The 23248-nt window shown below is 46.5% G+C and overlaps 1 protein-coding gene and 1 non-coding gene across 2 annotated transcripts; one reads left to right on the forward strand and one right to left on the reverse strand.

Annotated features, from left to right (window-relative positions):
* Positions 1–3986: 3986 nt before the first annotated feature.
* LOC115643983 (zinc finger protein 479-like) lies at positions 3987–16377 on the forward strand (the record flags this gene model as incomplete). Its single annotated transcript, XM_030548040.1, has 5 exons — positions 3987–4009; positions 7537–7619; positions 10904–11030; positions 14882–14998; positions 15359–16377. Coding segments are annotated over exons 2-5 (1287 nt in total), but the record flags the coding sequence as incomplete, so codon positions are not given.
* A 2888-nt stretch (positions 16378–19265) lies between these two features.
* On the reverse strand, positions 19266–19337 carry TRNAC-GCA. Its single transcript has one exon. It is a non-coding gene; the product is annotated as a tRNA-Cys (tRNA).
* Between the last annotated feature and the right edge of the window lie 3911 nt (positions 19338–23248).

Consider the following 23248-nt stretch of genomic DNA (forward strand, 5'->3'; position numbering starts at 1 on the left):
TTAAGGGCAGAAGGTAGAGGTGTATTTCAGATGAGGTCTCATCAGTGCCTTTTATAACAGTACTAACCCTTTCATGTGTCTGCTGGAAATACCTCACCTGATGTATCCTAGGACTGCATTAACCTATTTCATGACTGCATCACATTGGCAGCTCATAATTATCCTTTGATCAACCAGTCACATCTGTCACTTCCAATCGATAAATCCCCAGCTTATTGCAAAATTATACACTTGGGGACTAACAACTAGAATTTGTGCACTATTCATTTTCATCCCATTTCTATTACTCCAGCTTTCAAGGACATGCAGATTTTCTTGTATGATTTTCCTGTCTTCCTCCATATTGGCAATCCCTCTCGGCTTTGTGGCCCAGTCCCACTTCTTGTACCAAGATCACTAATAAAAGTGTTGAGTAAGATTGGTCCCAAGGCTGATCTGAGGAACTCCACTAGTAACTCCCTCCAGCCTGACAATTCACCATTCAATATGATCCCCTTGTAGACTCCCCTTGAACCAATTCTTTATTGACCTTTCGGTTCTCATATTGATCCCCATTTTCTCCAATTTAACAAATAGTTTCCCATGTGGAACTGTATCAAAAACCTCACTCACGTCCAGATCAGGTTTCTGTGGCACAGTCCACCTTTTGTAACACCATGTTTTATTTATTTATAGTGCTGAAGGCTGGGAGTTAGCAATAGGCTGAGAATGGCCATGTGGAGGTAGGGGAGGGGATGGCAGACAGTGGGGAGGTGGGGGAGATGCGGCATTGGAGGTGTATCTGGGAATGTGTTTTGTAGGAGTCCATGTCTCTGCTCCCTGTGGCTGTGGTGCATTCCGTACCCAAGCAGCACATCAGCAGAGCAGATGCACACACTGTAGCTCTGTCTGTAACACGCAGCGTTCACTGCCAGACGGGCTGGGCAATTTTTCAGAGATCCAGCTTAATATGCCTGGCTGGGGTGGGTTCAGTTGGACGGGGGTCTGGGGCTCTGATAGTTTGCTATGTTCCTTTTTGCATAGTCGGTTCTTTCCATTTGTTGTTTTACCCCCACCTATGCCCGATGCCGCTCTCTTCTTAACTTGCTTCAGTGATTTCACTTCCAGTTTTTAAATAGGATCTTAGAATTGCAACGCTGAATGAAAGATAAACAAACAGAACCATTTGAATGTTGGTCCATAGCTGGTAGAACTGTACCTAGTGACGGTCGGGTGTAATGACTGGGTTCCCTTTAGCATTTTCTGGCGGGGCGAATAAAGCAATGTCAAAGAGCCAAATGTGCGCTTTTAGGGTGAAAGGGCTCGTCAGGTGTTTGCTCTCTAAGGAACATGTCACCGGCCAGGGCTTGCAGTCGTTCAGGAGAGGTGCGCTGGGTTGTATTTAGGAATCTCAAAATAAAAGGTTAAGACGGTTGGTTCGCAATATCCATTGAAATCTTGCAAACAATTATACAAAAGGACCCTACTGCTGTTAAAAGAACATTGTATTAATACTAATTCAAAACTGCCATTAAAATAAGGAGAGAAACGCATGAGAAAGGAACTAACACCTACGTACCATTTCTTAATGCCTAAAATTTTGACACTCCTCACACCATCTTTTTTTAAAAGTGATGCCCAGCACAGTCAAGTTAATGAATGAAAGCACACCCATTATTCACTGCTTCGTGTTGCATGAGCATCTGATTAAACACCTAATTAAAACTGTACCACTGTAAGTGGAAATGCATCAACCCAGCTTAGCTCCAAGGTGTTTAGATGGGAATGAAAAGTTTCTAAATTAAATACATGGCAGAATGGTTAATGGGGAAAATACACTGAAATGCCTCTACCCAGTCCTGTTGACTTCTTCTAAACCCTCTATGAGTTCTGACCTCTTGGTCAACTTGGCTCCCAATCTCAAATCAGCTGTGCCCTCTCCCAGCCTAACCCATTTTTACTGATATTCTTCATCCTCCTCATCCAGGCAGGGGGTTGATGCAGCAGCCCCTAAGGTACCTGCGTTAATCACAGTCTCTCAAACTGGGGCTATTTAGATTTCAAGGAACGATTTATCCGAGTTACTGACTCTGGGAGGTGGGAGAGAGGAGAGGCTGAGAGGGTGTTTGTTCTTAGGGCCATGTTCAACCCTGGTAGGCTCCATGTTACCTCGTCCTCCACCCGCCTCCATGTGTCTCTGCTCATATGTCAATGTGTCACCTTCTGATCATAATGCCACTGGCCTCAGGAGAGAACCCAGACAAGAGCTACATCACAAGAGGGTTATGGTACTGAGAGAAAAATACATCACAGGGAGGGAGTAATTATCCTGAAATGAAACATTCCAGTCTAGGAAGTGAAAGAATTCAAGTACTTCATTACTTAAAATTATGTTTGAAATGATTAGATTTTTATGAATAAATTGCAGCAAATGCTGATTTCACTGTACACAGACACACATGAAAAAATATTTGTATAAGTAATATACAGAAATGCTTCTGGAAAAAGTGGAGTTTGATTTAAGGATATTTACACTGTATATTTTGGGTGTGACATTGACAATTCCTCTTTGAAGAGTTATATGATTTGGCTTTTGGAATCTCAGCAGTTACTATAATTAAATAATTGTTGTCAGAGGACTCCCATAACTTCCCACAACTCTGAACATTGAAATTGTAAACATTGAAAAAAGGGCTTAAAAATAAATATCACTATCTATTGAAATTAAAAGAAAGAAATAGACAAAATGAATTTTGACAAACCCACTTAACAGCAATTGCAATATGTTAGGGGATGGAAATTCACAACTAAGGCACCAACCTTAATTCTGCCCTGTAGTGACACCAGGCAGTTGCCGTAGGGCTACGAATTAGGCATTTTAGTGTATAAAGTTCCAGGTTACAAATGGGTATGATCTAAAGACACATGAGATCTTTTCCTCAGGATATCACCGTAACTGGGTTGTTTCTCTTGTTGGTAATTCCCAGAAATGAACAGATTATTAACGTTTTGTCAGTTATGAAGTGGCCATTTCAGATTTCTGGGGAGTGTCTGTTGTTTGGCACTAGGGGCCAGGTCCTTGGAGAGATGGAACCTTGGTTTCATTTTAACTTCTCCATGCTCAGCAGCTTCTGGAATTTGGTTCAAAGTATTTACATGTTTCCCTGCCCTGTTGTTAAAAGTGCTGCTTTAGAAAGTGGGGAAGGGCAGGAACTGACTGCAGGATCAGTAGCTGAGTCCTTTAGATATTTATAGCTCATCGGAAGGAGGATGGGGATTGGTGGGTGTCTGGGGATTTAATAATAAACACAGAAATATCATTGTTCTTAGTGAATTTTCATCTTCTAATTCCCATAACCCACTAATTATCCCTGGCTGCCCCCGGCCGTCTGGGGAGGGAGAACTAGTAAACTCCTGTGGCCAGTGTGGAACCTAAGGCCCAAGGATCTTTCCGTGGCTGACTCAAAGTCACCCAGAGTGAAATTCACTTCACTGGATAAATCCCTAGTTGCTGAGCTCTGCAGAGGGGTGGGGAGGTGAATTCCATCCCCCATTCTTGAGCATGGACCCTCCCCTCCAGTTCTCACCCTGATCTCAGACAGTTCCCCAATCTTCCCCTGCAGTGATGGACCCACTTGATGCTGCCAGAGCCATGTGCCATGGGATCTTGAGAGGACAGAGACCCAGCTCCAGAACTGCTCCCCTTGCCCACAGCCCCCAAGCTGTGCTAGAGTTGCCCTGACTTTCCAATCTGCAGATGGGTCCAGCTGTACCCAGCCCGTGCACCCGCCACACACAAACTGTCACAACAAACATGCCAGGATTGGGAAAGACCATCTGGGGCTGGCTGCAGTCTCCCTTTGCTGCTGTGAGGGGAATGGGGTGGTCCCTCATATAGGATACAAATATACCCAGGGGCAGAAGGGAAATGTAGTTTCTTCCAGGAGTTTGAAATGTTTGGTTTAGAGTCCTGAGCTCTGTCTTCCTGTTTGTCTCCTTCTGCCACTTTCAGATCTCTTGGAGAGACAAGGTGGGTGAGGTAATTTTTTTAGAACCAATTAAAAATACCTATTTGCTATCCTGGGACCAACATGGGTACAACAACTTTCCCCTTTGTACCCCTTCCCCATCTCACCTCCCCCTCAGCTGAGACTCTCCCATGTGCTAGGAAAATAAGGGTTCAGTCCTGTCACTGGATTGGGTCTTGCCAGCACTAACGGGAGTGAAAGCCTGTGTGCATTAATGACAGCAGCAGCTCTGGGACTCGACCCATAGGGAGAAGAGATGGGAGTGAGCAGGTTATGTTTGTGTCAGGTGTGAGTTACTCATGTGGGAATTCTGCACCACTGCGTATGCACAGAATTCACGTCCAGCGCAGAATTTCTTTTTTTTTTGGCGTGAAGAAGATACGTTCTGCCTGAGAAGTGCTACAGTTCTGCCTTTCACCCTCCAGAGGCCCTTGTGGCACCAGAACAAGCAGCATTCAGCTGGGTTCATCTTGGTGGTGATTTGTTGCCCCGAGCTCTACCCCAAATGGGAAGAGAGTTAGTGGGTGGAACTTGGGAGAGTCCTGAGACACGGCTGCCTCTGGAGGTGGGGACAGGGTGGTCATTCTCTACTCGCAAGACAGTGTGGAAAGGGCACAGGAGGAGCAAGTGTCCCCTATGGAGACTGCCCAGCCCCAGGTTATCCAGTCCCAGACGCTTCTTCCCCCACCATACCCCAAACCTCTTCACCCCTCCAACCATCAGTTGCCAGTCTTCCCTCGCTGCTAGCCCTTCCTGACTGGCAGAGACCCTCTAAGCCAGTAGTGTGTCAGGACTCAACCTTCTGGCTGAGTCCTCTGACCACTTTCTTCCTCTCTCGGGGTGCCATGCCACAGGGACCCCACAAATCTACATTGCTCAGACTTTGGCTTCAGCCTCAGGTAGGGGCTCAGGGCCCTGGACTTCAGCCCCATGCGCTGGGACTTAAGCTTTCTGCCCTGGGCCTCAGTGAGTCTAATACTGGCCTTGCTTGGCGCCCGCCCTGAAACCTGCTAGTGGCCCCTAGTGGGCCCAGGACCCCTAGTTGAGAACCACTGCCTTAGCCCACGAATCACAGGTTACTGCCAGTCAAAGAATCATAGAATATCAGGGCTGGAAGGAACCTCAGGAGGTCATCTAGTCCAACCCCCTGCTCAAAGCAGGACTAATCCTCAACTAAATCATCCCAGCCAGGGCTTTGTCACGCCTGACCTTGTCCCAAAGGACCAGTCACTTACTGAGATCAGTTGAATCTTAGATCTCACAGCAAAGACAATACTTGTAGCCAGTCCTGTAATAACCTGTATTAAGACTTATTTAAAAGGAAACGAGAGTTGTTTACGAAGTTAAAGCAGGTAATCCTATAGATGGAGACAAGTTACAGTCTTAAATTTCAAAAGGTAATAGAAGCCTCTATAATAAGCAAGCCCTATATCTTCCTTAGGACTAACCCAGGCTAATCAGCTCGGGATCTCTTGCTTATGCCTAGAATCTTTGCCCCCCAGAGTCCAAGCAGCATACAGATAATCAGTTCCTTCTGTATGGGTTTTTTATCCCCTTCCTGCCATGTGCTCTGAGCTGCAAACTGAGCTAATGGGAAGTCAAGAGCACAACAACAGTCTTTTGTCGTCTTTAACATCCCATAATAGTCTCTCTGGTGTTGATGAACCTTTCCTGCCAGGCAGGATGTAATGCATTCGGTTGCCAGTCAGCACTTCACCTAGGTAAAGTCTCTCTCCTGTCTGGTGATTTACAGAGCCACAGAGGCTCACAATGCAACTAGTCAGATATTAACCCAGGCAGCAACTCACAAGCATTCAATAAAGTGTAAACGCATTCTTATAATCCTAGTCCCTAATACTAACACAGGTGAGTCAGACTGATTCCAGCTATGTGTTTGTCCCTGTTCAATGAAGACATGGGGGCTTTTGCAAGAGCTAACTCCTCATCTGCCAGTGTCACAGGCAGGATGGGCAGGGATGGTGTCTCTAGCCTCTGTTTGCCAGAAGCGGGGAATGGGTGACGAGGTGGATCATTTGATGATTACCTGTTCTGTTCATTCCCTCTGAAGCACCTGGCATTGGCCACTGAGCTAGATGGACCATTGGTCTGATGCAGTGGGCAGCTCTGAACGTTCTTATGTTCACAGTCTCTGTCAGGAGTATCTACTCATTTGGACTCACTGTGGAGCCACAGAAAGAAACAAGATGTGCTGAGGCAAGAAGGCCCAGTCTCAGAGCCCCAGGGGTCACGCTTCCCAAAAGCTAAAACTAGGCCCAGCCCATGAAAGGGGCACTGCCAGGAGAGACTGTATAAAGGCTGGAGCATCAAACAGCTTTGTAAACCTGAGAGAGCTGCCTTGGGAACAGTGACAGGGAGAATTCCCCAGAGTGACTCCTTTGATTCTGCTCTTCTCTGGCCTTTGGTTCATAGAATTATAGAACTGGAAGGGACCTCGAGAGGTCATCTAGGCCAGTCCCCTGCACTCAAGGCAGGACTCAATATTATCTAGACAATCCCTGACAGGTGTTTGTCCAGCCTGCTCTTAAATATCCCCAGTGATGGAGATTCCACAACCTCCCTAGACAATTTATTCCAGTGCTTAGCCACTCTGACAGTTAGGAAGTTTTTTTCCTAATCTCTATCCTAAACCACCCTTGCTGTAATTTAAGTCCATTGCTTCTTGTCCTATCCTCACCGATTCAGAAGAACAATTTTTCTCTGGCATCCTTGTAACAACCTTTTATGTACTTGAAAACTGTGATCATGTCCCCTCTGAGTCTTCTGCAGACTCAACAAACCCAGTTTTTTCAATCTTCCCTCATTGGCCATGTTTTCTAGACCTTTATTCATTTTTGTTACTCTTCTCTGGACTTTCTCCATTTTGTCCACATCTTTCCTGAAATGTGGTCCCCAGAACTGGACACACTACTCCAGTTGAGACCTAATCAGTGCGGAGTAGAGCGGCAGAATTACTTCTCGTGTCTTGTTTACAATACTCCTGCTAATACATCCCCAAATGATACTTACTGTTGCAAAAAAAGTGTAACTCTGTTGACTCATATTCTGCTTCTGATCCACTATTATCCCCAGATCCGTTTCCACAGCACTCCTTCCTTGGCAGTTATTTCCCATTTTGTATGATTGTTCCTTCCTAAGCGCTGTACTTTGCATTTGTCGTTATTGAATTTCATCCTATTTACTTCAGACCATTTCTCCAGTTTGTCCAGATGATTTTGAATTTCAGTTCTATCCTCCAAAGTCCTTGCAACCCCTCCCAGCTTGGTATCACCCGCAAACTTGATAAGTGTAACAGAGAGACTCTGCTGCTGGGTGGGTTTCACCATGTGTCAGAGGGTTACACCCTGGTAGGAGGGGGCTAGATCTGTACTGGAATAAGGTCACTCTGTGCTTCCCAGTGTGGCAGAACCTAGAATGTCCATTAGCAGGGGAAATCCTGGGGGGAATCAACATGTGGAAAGGAGAGAAACCCTGTGTGAATTCTCTCACATTGCCCTTCTCACCCTGGCAGGCTACAGAATAACGTCCACGTTTTGCTCCAGATCATCCCATCCTCCCAGGGGGAAGGCAATGGCTGCAATGGAGCTGGCTCAGGTAAGGGATTCTCAGGGAGCTGGTGGTGGGTTCTGCTTGGAGGGAGAGAAGCGGTAAATGTATAGGAGGGTGGGAGCCAGTGATGAGCTGCCAAAATATTAACAACAGGTTCCTTCCTCCTCACTTCATGAGGGGCTCATGCCCCCCCGGGGGTCGTGCCCCATCCAACCCCCCCTGTTCCTTGACACCCCCTCCAGGGACCCCTGACCCATCCCCCCATTCCCTGTCCCCGACTACCCCCTACCGCCCCAACAAACCCCTCCTCTCATTCTTGATGCCCCCTCGGAACCTCTGCCCCATCCAACCATCCCTTCTCTCTGTCCCTGACTGCCCCCCACCACCTCATCCAACCCCTGCTCCTTCCTGACTGCCCTCTGGGACCCTTGCTCCCATTCAATTCCCTTCCTCCCTGCCCTCTGACCGCCCCGACCCCTATCCACCCCCCACAACCCACCAAACACCCCCTCCCTGCTCCCTGCCCCCCTGGGGCCAGGACAGGGACAGCTCGGCCGGGACCGCGACTGGCGCTGCAGGACCCAACTCCCCAAGCCAGGCTGGAGCTGCTTGGCTGGGACCGGTGCTGCGGGGCCTGAGCTGGGCCGGGTCGGAGCCGCTTGGCCGGGACCAGCCCCGAGCCAGGGATACTTAGACGGGACCCGGCTGGGGCGCTCGGCCAGGGCCAGAGGGAGCCGCTCAGGTGGAGCCGGACTGAGCCACGCGCACCGTCACCCCTCCCCCACCAGCCTGGGTTACCTGCCTGCTGCTTGTTTCAGGCTTCCCCGTGAACATCTGATTCGCAGGAAGCAGGGGATAGGGAGGAGAAGGAGGATGGAGCTTTCAGAGGAGAGGAGGAGGTGAGCTGGGGCTGGGGGCTGGGTGGACAACTGCCTGAGCCTTTGTTAAATTTAAAAGCTTTTTTAGAACCAGTGGTCCTGGAACACCCTGTTCTAAAAAGGCTTCTAAATTTAACAACCTGTTCATGCGAACCGGCTGGAGCTCACCACTGGTGGGATCTGCTAGAGGTGGTGGGAGGCAGGAAATACCTTTAGTGGAGAAAGGGAAGGGGACAGGCTATGACAAAACTGTTGAGACTTGTGTACTTTAGGCTGTGATGGGTTGTCACTCCGGGGTGCAGTCTAGGGGGGCTTCTGGGAACCGCTGTGCCCTCTAACCTTCAAGCTGGGCTGGCCCTTCTCACACTGCTTTGCTGGAGATTCAGCCAGCCTCTCCAGGGCCTGTTATCACCCAACACGACAGCAGGTGGCTCCATGCAGCCAACTAAGCTACCTGAGTGCGTTACCTAAGCCACTCAAGGAGAGAGAGAAGACAACAGCCAATTTCCCAGCGATAAGCGTTAGCAAACAGATCAAAGCAGATTACCTAGCAAATAACCGAAAACTCAACCAAGCCTAACATACTATCTGGATAGAATTTGAATTAGCAGTTTCTCACCCTGACTGATGATACAAGCAGTCCACCAAGTTTCCATACACAAGCTAGAAATCCCTTTACCCTGGAACCAGCACTTCCCCCAGTTCAGTGTTCGTTCCTCAGGTGTTTCCAGGAGTTCTCTTGTGCGTGGAATGAGGCCAAGAGCTGATGTCACACTCCACCTTATGTAGCTTTTCCATATGGCAGGAACCCTTTGTTCTAACCTCAGTTCCCAGTCCGGTTTGTGGAAAAATTCAGGTACCAAAATGAAGTTCATTGTCATGTGGTCTGGTCACATGCCCTACTATGCCCTGGTGAGTCACAATAGCCATGACTCATAGGCTGCCTGAAACGTTCACAAGAGGGCTAAGCTCTTCCACAGTCCATTGTCTTTGTTGATGAGCCACGAACACTGTCTGTCTTCTTCATTGTTGTACCTGAAAGGCTCGTTGTGGCTGTTAACCCAGAGTAAGCACATTTGAAAGATAGATACAGAGTCAATATCCATAACAGAGGTAAGATAATCATATTCAGCAAATCATAACTTTTCCAGTGACACCACACGAGACACTTTGTACAAAATGAGTCATGTCCTAATCATATTATAATCCTGCCACTATGTTGAATATGGGCTGTAGTGTCAGATAGGTTCTAATTTCAAGGCACAGGCTTTGGGAATGAAACTTCCCCTCTTTGTGGAACAGGAAATAACCCTCCAGCCAGGGCTGGGACAACTTCCCAGACTCCCAGTGCTGAAACCTGAACCTCCTGACACTTCGTTAGTTACCCCCATCCCTAGTCTTAGTGGCAACTGCAAACTTTATCGGTGATGATTTTATATTCTCTTCCAGGTCAATGATAAGAATGTTAAATAGCACAGGGCCAAGATCCAATCCTTGCGGGAACCCGCTAGAAAGAAATCTACTCGACCATGGTTCCCTATTTAAAATCTCAGTTTTTAATCTATTTAATGTATGCCCTGTGTATTTTGTATCTTTCTAGTCAAAATATTGTGCTGAACCAACTCATGTGCCTACATATATTACATCAGGACTATTAGCTGCAAGTAAACTTTTGATCTCATCCAATAAGGATATCCAGTTAGTTTGATAGGATCTATTGTGTCTAAACCTTTTTAATGGGTACTAATTATATTACCCTCCTTTCTTTCTTAGTGAAATCCAGTATTGGCTGCTCCATTCTCTTGCCCAGTATCGATTTCAGACTGACACACTTGTAATTAGCTGCGTCATCTCTTTTATACTTTTTAAATATTGGCACAGCATTAGCTTTATTCCAGTCTTCTGGAATTTCCCAAGTGTTCCAAGTCCTAATTAAAATCAACATTAACAGTCCACCATGCTCCTCCAGCAGGTCTTTCAAAACTCTAGTTATCTGGACCATTGTTAGGATTAATTTTGTCCTTTTAAAAACTTCCTTCTTATTTTCATTGGTTGATCATTGATTTCTGATAGCTTCCCTTGCCAACTTTCTACAATTCTGACCTTCTAACTTCTATTCTTTACTATTGAGTTCCCCTTTCTTCCATATATTTTATTTGGAGAGTGTTGGGATTCCTACCAGGGAGCTACCAGCAGGCTCCAGAGACAGCCCCATCTCCTATATTAAGCTCTGGCTAGTAGCTATGTGATAACTGTGATGACCCTGCTTCCGTCTGTCAGCTGGGAGACACAAAGGTTCTCTCTTCCTCCTGGCTGCTCTAGGCAAGGTGGGGTGGGACTCTGTTAACATGTGCCTCCTGGAGCTTCCATTTACCTGGTGCTGCTGTTCCATGAACAGTGGGGTTGTGAGTGGGGCAGCAGGTCCTGAGTGTTGGACTCTTTCTTTTTCAGGGGCCGGTGACTTTCGAGGAGGTGGCTGTGTATTTCACTAGGGAGGAATGGGCTCTTCTGGACCCTGTTCAGAGAGCCCTCTACAGGGATGTCATGCAGGAGAACTATGAGATGGTGACCTCGCTGGGTAAGAAGTCCTGTCCTCTGGGTTATTAGAAGCTGTGGGGTCTCTAAAGAACCTGAGCAGTAATAACTTTATACCTTTATTCATCATTCAAGTTTTGACAAGTTTCTTTGTCCCCCTTTTTTTCCTTATCTCCCATATACTAGCAGGCAGCAGGGAGGGTGGAGGTAATAAGGGATAAGGAGGGAACACAAGAAGCTCCCAAGGCGCCGGGAGGTGGTGCTGGCTGGGAGTAATGGGAAGAAGCAGAGGGGAGTGTGGAGGAAGGGCACCCAGGAAGTGGGCTGGGTGGGTCATTGGGAGGGAGGAGACGTTTGGGGATCTAGAACTGTGGGGGATCCCAGACCTTTAACCCTGAATCCCTACCCAAACCTCAGGTAAATCCTAGACTTCAGCATAACCACTCTCGCAAAACCTCAACTTAATATAAGGCCCTGAACTGTAGCAAGTTTAGGCTACGTTTACTAAATCGTATCACTAAATCGACCACGGCTAGATCGATCTCAGAGCGTCAATCCCAGCTGTAGTGTCGACCTGCCCTTAATAACCCATTTCTTTATGCTCACCTCTTTGCCTCCACGCATGTACCAAAATAATAAGTAATACTCTGATCCTGGCATCTTACCTCTAGCAAGTATAAAATTGCCCACAAGACGTGAGTCTAGCTCATAGATCATAAAATCAGGTCGGGGTCAAGAAGAGAGAGTTTGGAGAGAGTCTTGTCCCCCCTCTTCCCATCTGCAACAGCCACAAGCTGTCTTCCCTCCAGGCTCCTTGGATCTTTGAGCCTGTCCCTCCTGAGGTTACGTAGCCCAGTTCTTGTTTCTTACATTCTCCTTTTTCAGAAGAATTAGAGGCTGTTGCTCCTAAATGTTAGCGTTTAATTCCCCAGCCTTCTCCTCCCACTGGGGGAGTTTAATTCTCCCTCCCATTTCACCTGAGTCACTAGATTTCCTAATGCCCCAAAATGTGCTTTTGCAATGTCACAGTTCAGGGGTAGCTAAGCCTTTGACCTGCCTCTATGGTCTGCTCAAGGAAAGGGCCCCTCAGGTATCAGGCCTCTAGCCAGCCCCTCTGTATGGATAGGGACTCACATGCCTCTCCTTTTTGACCAGTGTGTGAGGATTGCAGCTTGTCCTCCACTGTGTTTGCTGGATTAACGTCCAGTTCCTGTGCTTTGCTTTCTCTCCAGGGGCTGTGAGCAGTGCGTGAGATAGAGGTGGGACTTTTGGTGATACTTGTATGATGCCAATACACACATTAGTTTCCTGCTGTGATTGGTATTGCTATGATTATAAAGAGCAGGAGACGTGAGGTGTTTTGTCACATAGCTGTCATGGGGTGATATGAATGGGTCATTTAGGACTCACTGGGAGTAACCTACATCAATCTAATACCCAACAGAGACAAGAGAATGACTGTCACCCAGGGCTGCCCAGATGATTCAGGGGGCCTGGGGTCTTCGGTGGCGTTTCCCCCTTATCTGCTCTGACACCGCAGAGCATTTTCCTCGTGTCCCCCTTACCAGCTGGAAGGAGGTTACTAGTGGAGTTCCTCAAGGATCGGTTTTTGGACCAATCTTATTTAACCTTTTTATTACTGACCTTGGCACAAAAAGTGGGAATGTGCTAATAAAGTTTGCGGATGACGCGAAGCTGGGGGGTATTGCTAACACAGAGAAGGACCAGGATATCATAGAGCAAGATCTGGGTGACCTTGTAAACTGGAGTAATAGTAATAGAATGAAATTTAATAGTGAAAAGTACAAGGTCATGCACTTAGGGATTAATAATAAGAAGGTGAGATATACATTGGGGACGCATCAGTTGGAAGCAAGAGAGGAGGAGAAGGACTTTGGGGTATTGGTAGATCACAGGATGACTATGAGCCGCCAATGTGATATGGCTGTTAAAAAAGCTAACGTGGTTTTAGGATGCATCAGGCAAGGTATTTCCAGCAAAGATAAAAAGGTGTTAGTACCGTTATATAAGGCACTGATGAGACCCCACCTGGAATACTGTGTGTAGTTCTACTCTCCCATGTTTAAGAAGGATGAATTCAAACTGGAACAGGTTCAGAGACGGGCTACCAGGATGATCCGAGGAATGGAAAACCTGTCATATGAAAGGAGACTCAAAGAGCTTGGCTTGTTTAGTCTAGCCAAAAGAAGGCTGAGGGGGGATATGCTTGCTCTTTATAAATATATCAGAGGGATTAATATTAGGGAGGGAGAGGAATTATTTAAGCTTAGTACCAATATAGACACAAGAATAAATGGGTATAAACTGGACACTAGGAAGTTTAGACTTGAAATTAGACAAAGGTTTCTAACCATTAGAGGAGTGAAGTTCTGAAACAGCCTTCCAAGGGGATTAATGGAGGCAAAGGACATATCTGGCTTTAAGATTAAGCTTGATAAGTTTGTGGAAGGGATAGTATGATGGGATAGCCTAATTTTGGCAATCGATCTTAGATTATCAGCAGATAAGTATGCCCAGTGGTTGATGATGGGATGTTGGATGGGATAGGATGGGATCTGAGTTACTGCAGAGAATTCATTCCTGAGTGCTGGCTGGTGAGTCTTGCCCACATGCTCAGGGTTTAGCTGATCGCCATATTTGGAGTCGGGAAGGAATTTTCCTCCGGGGCAGATTGGTAGAGGCCCTGGAGGTTTTTTGCCTTTCTCTGCAGCATGGGGCATGGGTCACTTGCTGGTGGATTCTCTGCAGCTTGAGGTCTTCAAACCACAATTTGAAGACTTAAATAACTCAGGGATAGGTTAGGGGTTTGTTATAGAAGTGGATGGATAGGATTCTGTGGCCTGCTTTATGCAGGAGGTCGGACTAGATGATCACATTGGTCCGTTCTGACCCTAGAATCTATGAGTCTATGAGCTCTGATGCCACAGAGCATTTGCCCTGTTTCCCTGTTCCTGTTCCCCCTCCTGTTTGACTCAGTTTATCTAGTAATATTCTCAGCTATACCTTTGCTTAACTAATCATTGTACTGAAATTTAATTAACCAATCCTAACACATTGAAACATAATTCTCTAACCAACTGTATCCCACTACCTAATTAACTTACACCTAGCAAAATTAATTATACAGCAGACAAAAACAATTAGAGAACCAGACAGATTAACATTGTAAAGCGGTGGCCATAAAGATAAAAGAATACAAAAATGAAAGTTTCACAACCACAAGCATTGAGTAGTGATTTCTTGCCAAACCAGGCTGCTATCAAACTAAGTTTTCTTTAACCATCTTAAGATCTGTTTCTTTATCTGGTAGTGCTGAACACTATCAGGACAGGATCATCTTCCTAACAGCCCAATAGCACCTTATTTCAATGTGACTGGTTTGGGATGTGAGAATGTGACCCTTTGCTTCCCAGCTTATGGCTGCCCCTGCTGCTTAATCAAATGCCTTAGCCTAAGGACAAGGCCTCAGACTGTCACGGTAAGAGAAGGCCCTTACAAATACAGACGGTGATTTTGATTCTTTGTTTTCATGCTCCTGTAAGTAGCTCAGTGATAAAAATACACCTAAGTTCTTAAACTATAGGCTTTACAGGCAGGCCTGAATATGTCTATTCTAACAGTGGGTTCTGCACCTTATCCCATTCTGTGCCTGTCTTGTCCTAGCATAATGGGGACCCACTGTTAGTTGCTCCTTAGCAATAATGTAATGAATATGATTTATAATCATAATAACTCTCCTGCCTCTTTGAGCCAAGGAAGCTGGCCTTGGGATGTTACTGCTTAACAATGAGCTGGTGGTTAAAAGCATGGACTATTCTTTGTGACAAGTATCCCACAAATTCCACTGACCTCCCTGGTTTTCTTTGCCTGCAGTAGGGTTTCCAGTTTCCAAACCTGATGTGATCTCCCAAGTGGAACGAGGGGAAGAGCCGTGGGTTCCAGACCTCTGTGGCTCTGAGAAAGAAGTGCTTCCAAGAGCTGCCTGCACAGGTGAGGACTTGATTAAACCAACTGTGTGGGAATGCAGGAAACATTTGGGGTGCACTACAAAGACCCTGTGAGCTCTCCAAGTTCAGGATTGTTCCCTGCAGATGTGGAATCATTATGGCAGATGTCACTCATAGCTTCCCTCCTATTCTGACTGACAACTGGCAGCAGGTCGCTCCTCGAGCTCACTTTCCTCTGAGTGTTCTCGTGAGATGCAGACCAAAACTGATCCCTTCCTCTCTCCTCTGGGGAAGGTTTGGAGGAAATCAGCTCCTGATAGATTTGATCTCTCCCACACATATTTTGGATTGTTCATCCCTTTTTCCATTCCTCTCTCTGAGATTTTCTTTCTTTCCGGTGCAGGTAATGACCTGTGTCTGGATTCTCTCAGTCTCCCATCAGGTGATTGGATGGTGAGTGAGAATGAGGAGGAGAAACCCCGTCAGGAAGATGCTGAGCGAAGAGAAGCACTTGCAATGTTATCAGGAAGATCCAAAGAGAATGTTTCCAGGAGTTGTGCACTCCCAGAAAAACCAAAAGCCTGTGAGACTCAGGGGAGGCCAGAGGGAAACTTTAGTGACCTCTCAGACCTTATAACAAGTGGCAGAATCAACTTGGAAGAGACACGCTACAGGTGCCATGAGTATGGGAAAAACTTCAGTCAGAGCTCTACCCTGAACACACATCGTAGAATCCACACAGGAGAGACGCCCTACACATGCGCTGAGTGTGGGAAAAACTTCAATTGGCGCTCACACCTTATCACACATCAGAGAATCCACACGGGAGAAAAGCCTTACACGTGTAATGAGTGTGGGAAAAGCTTCAATCGGAGCTCACACCTTATCAGACATCAGAGAATCCAGACAGGGGAGACGCCTTACACATGCACTGAGTGTGGGAAAAGGTTCAGTTGGAGCTGTACCCTGAACACACATCGTAGAATCCACACAAGGGAGACGCCCTACACATGCTCTGAGTGCGGGAAAAACTTCAGTCGGTGCTCAAACCTTATCAGACATCAGAGAATCCACACAGGAGAGACGCCCTACACGTGCACTGAGTGTGGGAAAAGCTTCAATCGGAGCTCTACCCTGAACACACATCGTAGAATCCACACAGGAGAAACGCCCTACACATGCTCTGAGTGTGGAAAAAGCTTCCGTTGGCGCTCACACCTTATCGGACATCAGAGAATCCACACAGGAGAGACGCCCTACACATGCACTGAGTGTGGGAAAAGGTTCAGTCGGAGCTCTACCCTGAACACACATCGTAGAATCCACACAGGAGAGACGCCCTACACATGCTCTGAGTGCGGGAAAAGCTTCAGTCGGTGCTCAAACCTTATCAGACATCAGAGAATCCACATGGGAGAGACGCCCTACACATGCTCTGAGTGCGGGAAAAGCTTCAGTCAGTGCTCAAGGCTCATTAGACATCAGAGAATGCACAGAAGAGAGAATTGTAATAAATCCCTTGACTAGGGTTGGCAAAAACGAATTTTTTCTTATAAATCACATTAGCTAATTCCCACATAGTGATTTTTGCATCATCTTCACCGTGATGTCTCAGCTCCACCAGATAAGTTGCCGCCTTCTGCCTTTTGTAGCTCATCCTTCTTTGGGGTCAGTCCTATGATCTTTTCTATCAACTCCTTTCCTTTTGAGTCATAGGAGTGTGTATCCCTCCAGCCAGGAATGTTCATGATTTCCAAGTTGGGGAGAGAGGTTTGATCCCAGCAAGGTACACTGAGGCAAAAACTACCTGTGCCTTCCATCCACTAGGACTGTACATGGCGTTAGCTGCTCAAGTTAGTCATCTTAATGTAAAAAGTTGTAGTGCAGATGCAGCCCAGGTGCAGTGGTTGGCATTAGCTTTCCCCTTGACCTGACCTAAACTCCATCACTTTTCCTAATCTAAACTAACCCTGAGCATCACGGTTATCCTGTTCCTCCATTTCAAAGCAATTCTTAGTCATCGAGTTCTCCTTTGGGAAACAAATTGTTTCATTCCCAGTTGTTCTGATGTTGCTTCAGGTTGTGCTGGAGAGCAGATATTTTCATTATTATTTTCCGCACTTAAAATATATTGAACTATAACAAAGAGCAGGAAGAGGGCAGGGATAGGGAAAAAAGTCATTTCATCCTCTATAACAACAGACATAGTTAGGGTAAGTCAGAAAGAGTCCATTATTCCCCATCACTGTCCTCCTTCAATTCATGCTAAAACCTAAGAATCCTTTTCCTTTCCCCAGTTGTGGGGTGAGAGACTTCCAAAAGTGCTCCCTGTGCTATAGCACATGGCTAAGCTCAGAGAATAAACCCCAAATCTCCCCTGAGCTTTGTTTTTTGAATTCTGTATTTCCGATTGCTTCAAGCCTGGGCATTGTGATTATTAACCAGTTTCTCTAGCACTGTTCCTACCACTGTTTCTGTAACATATTTTGTTTTTTATGGGACAGGGTTGTTATTCCTTTTGCCTAACCCCAACCTGGAAGGCCAGGGTGTCTGTTTTCTCTGGCCCCTCCCCACAGACAAATCTGACAGGGTTGAACCTGCCTGGAGCAAACAAAAAGCCCCACCGGTCACACACATGAAGCAGATAGACATACACAAGACACAGAAGAAACTGAATAATTTGAGCTATCAACATTTCCACTTTCCCACAGCATGTTAGTTCTGAAGCTTGTTTTAATTTGTTTCTTTTCTTGGAACCAGAACTGGGGAAAGAGAACACTGGAGTCAGTGGAATTACAGCAGGAAGGGATAAGTCTCATGATTTGTCACTAACCAAAGGCCTTGTAAACAGAGCGATAATGTTACTGAATGGTCTGGCTAACCCTGCAGTTAGAAACAATCAGCTCTATGGGTGGTAAATTGACAGGCTTTGCTGCTGAACATGAAATAGCAGCTGTTGAAAGGTAATATGCTTCTATTTCAATGCCTCTGGAAGTACAGAAAACAGTGATCTGTGTTAAAGGCAAGTTGGCATTTCTCAGTGCCCCAATTTCTATTGTGTGTGTACAGGAAGATTTGAATATGTAGCAGGTAGTTTGGTAAAGCTTAGCTATTTTGTGTGTGTAACAGACTCCTGCGCACCTCCAGCAGAGGTTTCAGTCACATACTATGGCAACTTACCGAATGTCAAACAAATTAGTCCGTTCCTCCCCATAGTCAGTCTCTGATGGGAATGTTAGAATGAGGCAGAGAAGTGGGAGAGTATCGCAGTAGGAATACATTAAAAAGTGGGATTAATCGGAGCTGGGATGCAGACAGAGCCTGTTCTAGAGCTGGTGAAATGACAGGGACACACTCCAGCTAGTGCTGACTCTGAGATAACAGCAGAAGCAGACCGAGGAGAATGAGCTCCTGTGGGAGCTATGGGCAGCTGCCCTGTCAGTGCACCACTCACCTGGCAGGTGTTACACGAAACACAGCACTTCCCATCTGGAAGAGAAACACTTCCCCCTCTGCCACTACTTCATTATACCATCCATGAAGCTATTTGTCGTGCAGGACTTTGATCTCTTTGGGTGGTCTATGGTGATTCATAAAAGAGCCATTAGGGGAGCAGGAGTCATCCCAATGGAAATCTCTTCACTTCTTTCTCAGTGTTACCTTCTTAGCCCTGGCTTTGGAGATGACATTAGCCTTATCCTGTCTTGATTTTAGGTAGGATTTTGATCACCTTCTGGGGCTTGGCAGCTTAGAACTTTTGAGGGCTTTTCTCTGCCTTTTTGGTCCCCGCTGCAGTCAGTACATGCTAGACATGGGCATGGTGACCTTCCTGAGGATCTTGACAGCTTTAGCCAGCTTCTTGGGGGCTATTTTCCTGCTCATAGCCACTGTCATCTTCTCATGCCTTGTCCTGGGGCCCAACTGCTGGTTGAATGTGAAGGAGCCAAAGTGCTGGTGACTTTATCCCGCACCAAGTTGCCTTTGCTCATCAGACTCCTGAACCCCAACTGAACGTGGTTCTTGTTCTTCTGCACAGCACAGCCCTGGAGAAGAGGGATCTGCAAATGTACATTCATATGATCCCTTTGTTTAATGGATGAAAACTTAAAGCAGACACTTAGAGGATTGGAACTGATTTCAGCTGATGGACAGGTTTGCTAGATTTTTATGCATTTGGACAGTGAAATGTTGAGTTTTGACATTCATTTCAAGCATCCCCGTATAGCGGAGCTCCTGAACATTATGGATAATAGAAATGAAAATGTTTTCCCTTTTTTCAAAAATAAAAATAAAAAAATAAGAGGCTTATTAGAGGGCACTTGGATTTGAAGCAAGGACCCCTTGATCTGCAGTCAAACACTCTACCACTGAGCTATACCCCCGTGAGAGCAGATATTTTCCCCGCTGTAGCTGAAGGACATCAGTGATTCCAATAGCAGGGGCAGGTTCTCTCTGGGGCACAGAGATTTTTGGTGGAGTTGGTGGCTCCTTTCTTTCGTCACCCTGGAGTAAACTCAGCTTTTTATTCCATGGTACATGTATTATGGACTAACAGCAGCAGCTTGAAGAAAGAGGAGAGTGAATATCTCACTCTCAGGGCTGAAGGTGGCCACGTCCCCTCTGTCTGACCGTTGCCATTGCAGGAGAGAAGGTTTCAATGGAATTGAATGCCCTGGCTCAGACTAGAGACACAGAAAGGTTTTGCTGTTCGTTGAACAGCAAAGGAAATTGTGTCTGTATGTGAAACTGAGGAGGGACATGAAATGCCCATGGTGGCGCAATGCCCTAATCCAGGCCTGCACAACTCGTAAAGCGGCAAGGGCCACTATACTCTAAAGTAAACAGCTGAGGGCCAAAACCCCCTTTGCCTGTGATGAGTGGCTCATACTGCAGTCTGCCCCAGTGAATGAGGGCTAGATGGAGATTGAGTAGTAGCCAATACTGAGGTGAAGTGAGGATAGTGGGTGGAAGTTCCCCTGGGAGGGGGAGACCCATAACTGTAGGGGTACTGCCAGGGGGTACTGCCAGGGTAAAAACGGGACCGGGGTCCTGGGAGGGACAGGGGGCCAGCTGCAGTAAGGCAGATCACCAGCCTGCAGAGGGCGCTCTGACGTCTGGAGAGCTAATTCCCAAGATGATCAGCAAGAGGTGCTGCCAGGTGAGTCTGCCCCTGCTTACACTGGGGAAGAATGAACATGGTTTTTGTAAAGGAAAATCATGCCTCACAAATCTACTATAATTCTTTGAGAGAGTCAACAAGCATGTGGATAAAGGTGATCCCGTGGATATAATATACTTAGATTTTCAGAAAACCTTTGACAAGGTCTCTCCTCAAAGGCTCTGAAGCAAAATGGGATAAAATGGAAGGTCCTCTCTGGGATAGGTATGGTTCAAAGGCAAGAAAGAAAGGGTCTGATTTTCAGAATGGAGAGGTAAATAGTGGGGTTCCCCTGGGGTCTGTAGTGGGTCCAGCACTGTTCAACACACTCCTAAGTGATCTGGAAAAAGGGGTAAACAGTGAGATGGAAACATTTGCAGATGATACAAACCAACTCAAGTTAGTTACATCTAAAAGAGAGTGCAAAGTGTGACAAGGGCATCTCACCAAACTGTTTGACTGGGCAGCACAAAGGCAGATGAAATTAAATGTGGATAAATGCAAAGTAATGCACATGGGAAAACATGATCTCAACTCTACATCTAAACTGATGGGGTCTAAATTTTGCTCTTACAACTTAAGAAAGAGATCTTGGAGTCACTGTGGATACTTCTCTGAAAACATCTACTCAATGTGCATTGGCAGTCAAAAAAGCGAGCAAAATCTTGGGAAGTCATTAGGAAAGGGATGGCTAGCAAGACAGAAATATACTATTGCCTGTCTATGAATCTATGGTATGCCCACATCTTGAATATTGGAGCTGGTCCCCATCTTAAAGAGATATATCAGAATTGGGAAAGGTACGGAAAAGAGCAACCAAAATGATTAGGAGTCTTGAACAGCTTCCGTGTGAGGTGAGATTAATAAGACTGAGGGGAGTTTTCAGCTTGGAAAAGAGATGACTAAGGGGGGACTAGGATAGAGATCTATAAAATGATGACAAGTTTGGAGAAAGTAAATAAGGAAATATCAGAGGGGTAGCTGTGTTAGTCTGGATGTGTAAGGAAGTGTTATTTACTCCTCATAACACAAGAACTAGCGGTCACCCGATGAAATGAATAGACAGCAGGTTTAAAACAAACCAAAGAAAGTATTTCTTCACTCAACACACAGTCAACCTAGGAAAACTTTGTCAGAGGATGCTGTGAGGGCCAAGACTATAACACCAAAGAACTAGATAAGTTGATGGAGGAGAGGTCCATCATTGGCTATTAGCCAGGATGGGCAGGGATACAAAACCATGCTCTTGAAGTGTCTCTAACCTCTGTTTGCTGGAAGCTGGGAATGGGTGATATGATGGATTGCTTGATGATTCCCTGTTCTGTCGATTCCCTCACGGGCACCTGGCATTGGCCACTGTGGGAGTATGGTATTCTAGGGTGGCTGGACCATTGGTCTGATCCAGTATGGCTGTTCTTATGACCAATAGAGAGCAGTCCCCACCAGCAATATTTATATTTGGTGCACTGAATGGGCTAACTTTCCAAAGGTGACCAAAATGATTAGTGAAAGTGTTTTGGAGAAAAACACTTAACCGAACTATATAAATGAAAATTGGAAGCTGTTGTTTAAGGAGCTTGTTAGATGGGGCATAAGCCATGTTGCATAATTAGCTGAGCTTGCAATGACCTTCCACTCAACTCGCTGACATTTCTCCATCTGCAAATGTGGTACCCATTTTAAAATCTAGATCCAATCAATTACAACATGTCAGAGAAGATTCTAGGCATCAATGATCTGATCATTGGGTTGATGGAGGTAAACAAGACATTCCCATAAGGCTCCCTCCCTCTTCCCAAGAGCCATCCTCATCCTCTCTGCCCTTTCTGCTCCACATCCTCTGCAAACTTTCGAAGACAGATGCCTGGTGATGGCCTTTGCTCGTGGGGATATCGCCTAGTGCTCAGGGTTTTGGTCCTGCGGGAGGGGGGGGGGTGCAGCAGATGGCAGGGCAGCCCAGGGCTTCCCATGGGCTCTGACCCAGGCCACTCTGAGGGCAACACTTCCTACCACCCTGCTATTGTCCAAAATTTGCAGTTTATCACAGGAAGCTCTGACGGGTGTCAGCTCACTGCTTGGCACCTCTTCTCAGTTGGGCATGTCATGGCAGCTCTCTCCTTCTTGGGGTGGCAGCTGTCTCAGTTATGCTGACAGATCCGGATTGGTGACTTGTCAGTGGGTGGGGTCGAAGTGGGAACTCAGGAGCTTAGTGAATGGGCCTCTACAGCATGAACTAAAAGCCACCTGGCTGCTAGCTAAGACTGCAGAAAAGACTCGTTTTCTCTCTCCCTCTAAGTGATCTTGGTGCCACTAGCTGGGACACACCACCACACCCTGGAGGTGTGTGAGTTACATACTTCCCTTAGCTGAGGAAGCGCATCCTGAGCTTCAGAGAGTTCTCAGCTGTAATCCTGGACGACCCCTGTAACAATTGGCCTCTGGCAGGACACTGCTGAGAGTATCAATTCAGGACAAATTGCTTGGAGCAGGGCAGTCACAGTCCTGCCTAGAATATGAGGCAAGTGTACTAGAGAACCAGAGAGCACAGCTGCTCCGTGTCAGAGCCCCAGAGATGCAGCAGAAATGATGAACTGCATGCCATTCTAAGGGGTGCCCCTGCAACAACCCCACCTGTTGCTTCCCTCCTCCCCCAACCCTTCTGGGCTACAGTGGCAGTGTACCCCCCCACACACATTTGTGTAATGAAGTAATAAAGAATGCAGGAGTGAGAAACATCGACTTCTTAGTGAGATAAAATGAGGGGGAGGAAGCCTCCAGCTGCTATGATAGTCCAGGCAGGACATTAAAGGGTGGGGGGGAGAGGAGCCCAGCCTCCAGCTGCTATGATGGTCCAGGCAGTACAGAATCTTTTCATTAGACTTGAAAGGGTGAGGAGGGGCTGATGGAGCTCAGCTCTAGTTGCTATGATGGAGACAGTTACCAGCTGTTCTGTACTATCTGACAGGAATGACCAGAGGTCATTCTCATTTTTACCCAGGTGCCCCGGCCGACCTCACCGAGGCCAACCAGGAGCACTCACAGGCTGATGGTGACAATGGATAGCAGTCATATTGTACCATCTGCCACCAGGAAGAGGATGTTGGTGTTCAGCGCTACAGCACCTCGTCTACCAGC

This window comes from Gopherus evgoodei, unplaced genomic scaffold (assembly GCF_007399415.2).
Source record: "Gopherus evgoodei ecotype Sinaloan lineage unplaced genomic scaffold, rGopEvg1_v1.p scaffold_81_arrow_ctg1, whole genome shotgun sequence".
NCBI classification, from domain to species: Eukaryota; Metazoa; Chordata; order Testudines; family Testudinidae; genus Gopherus; species Gopherus evgoodei.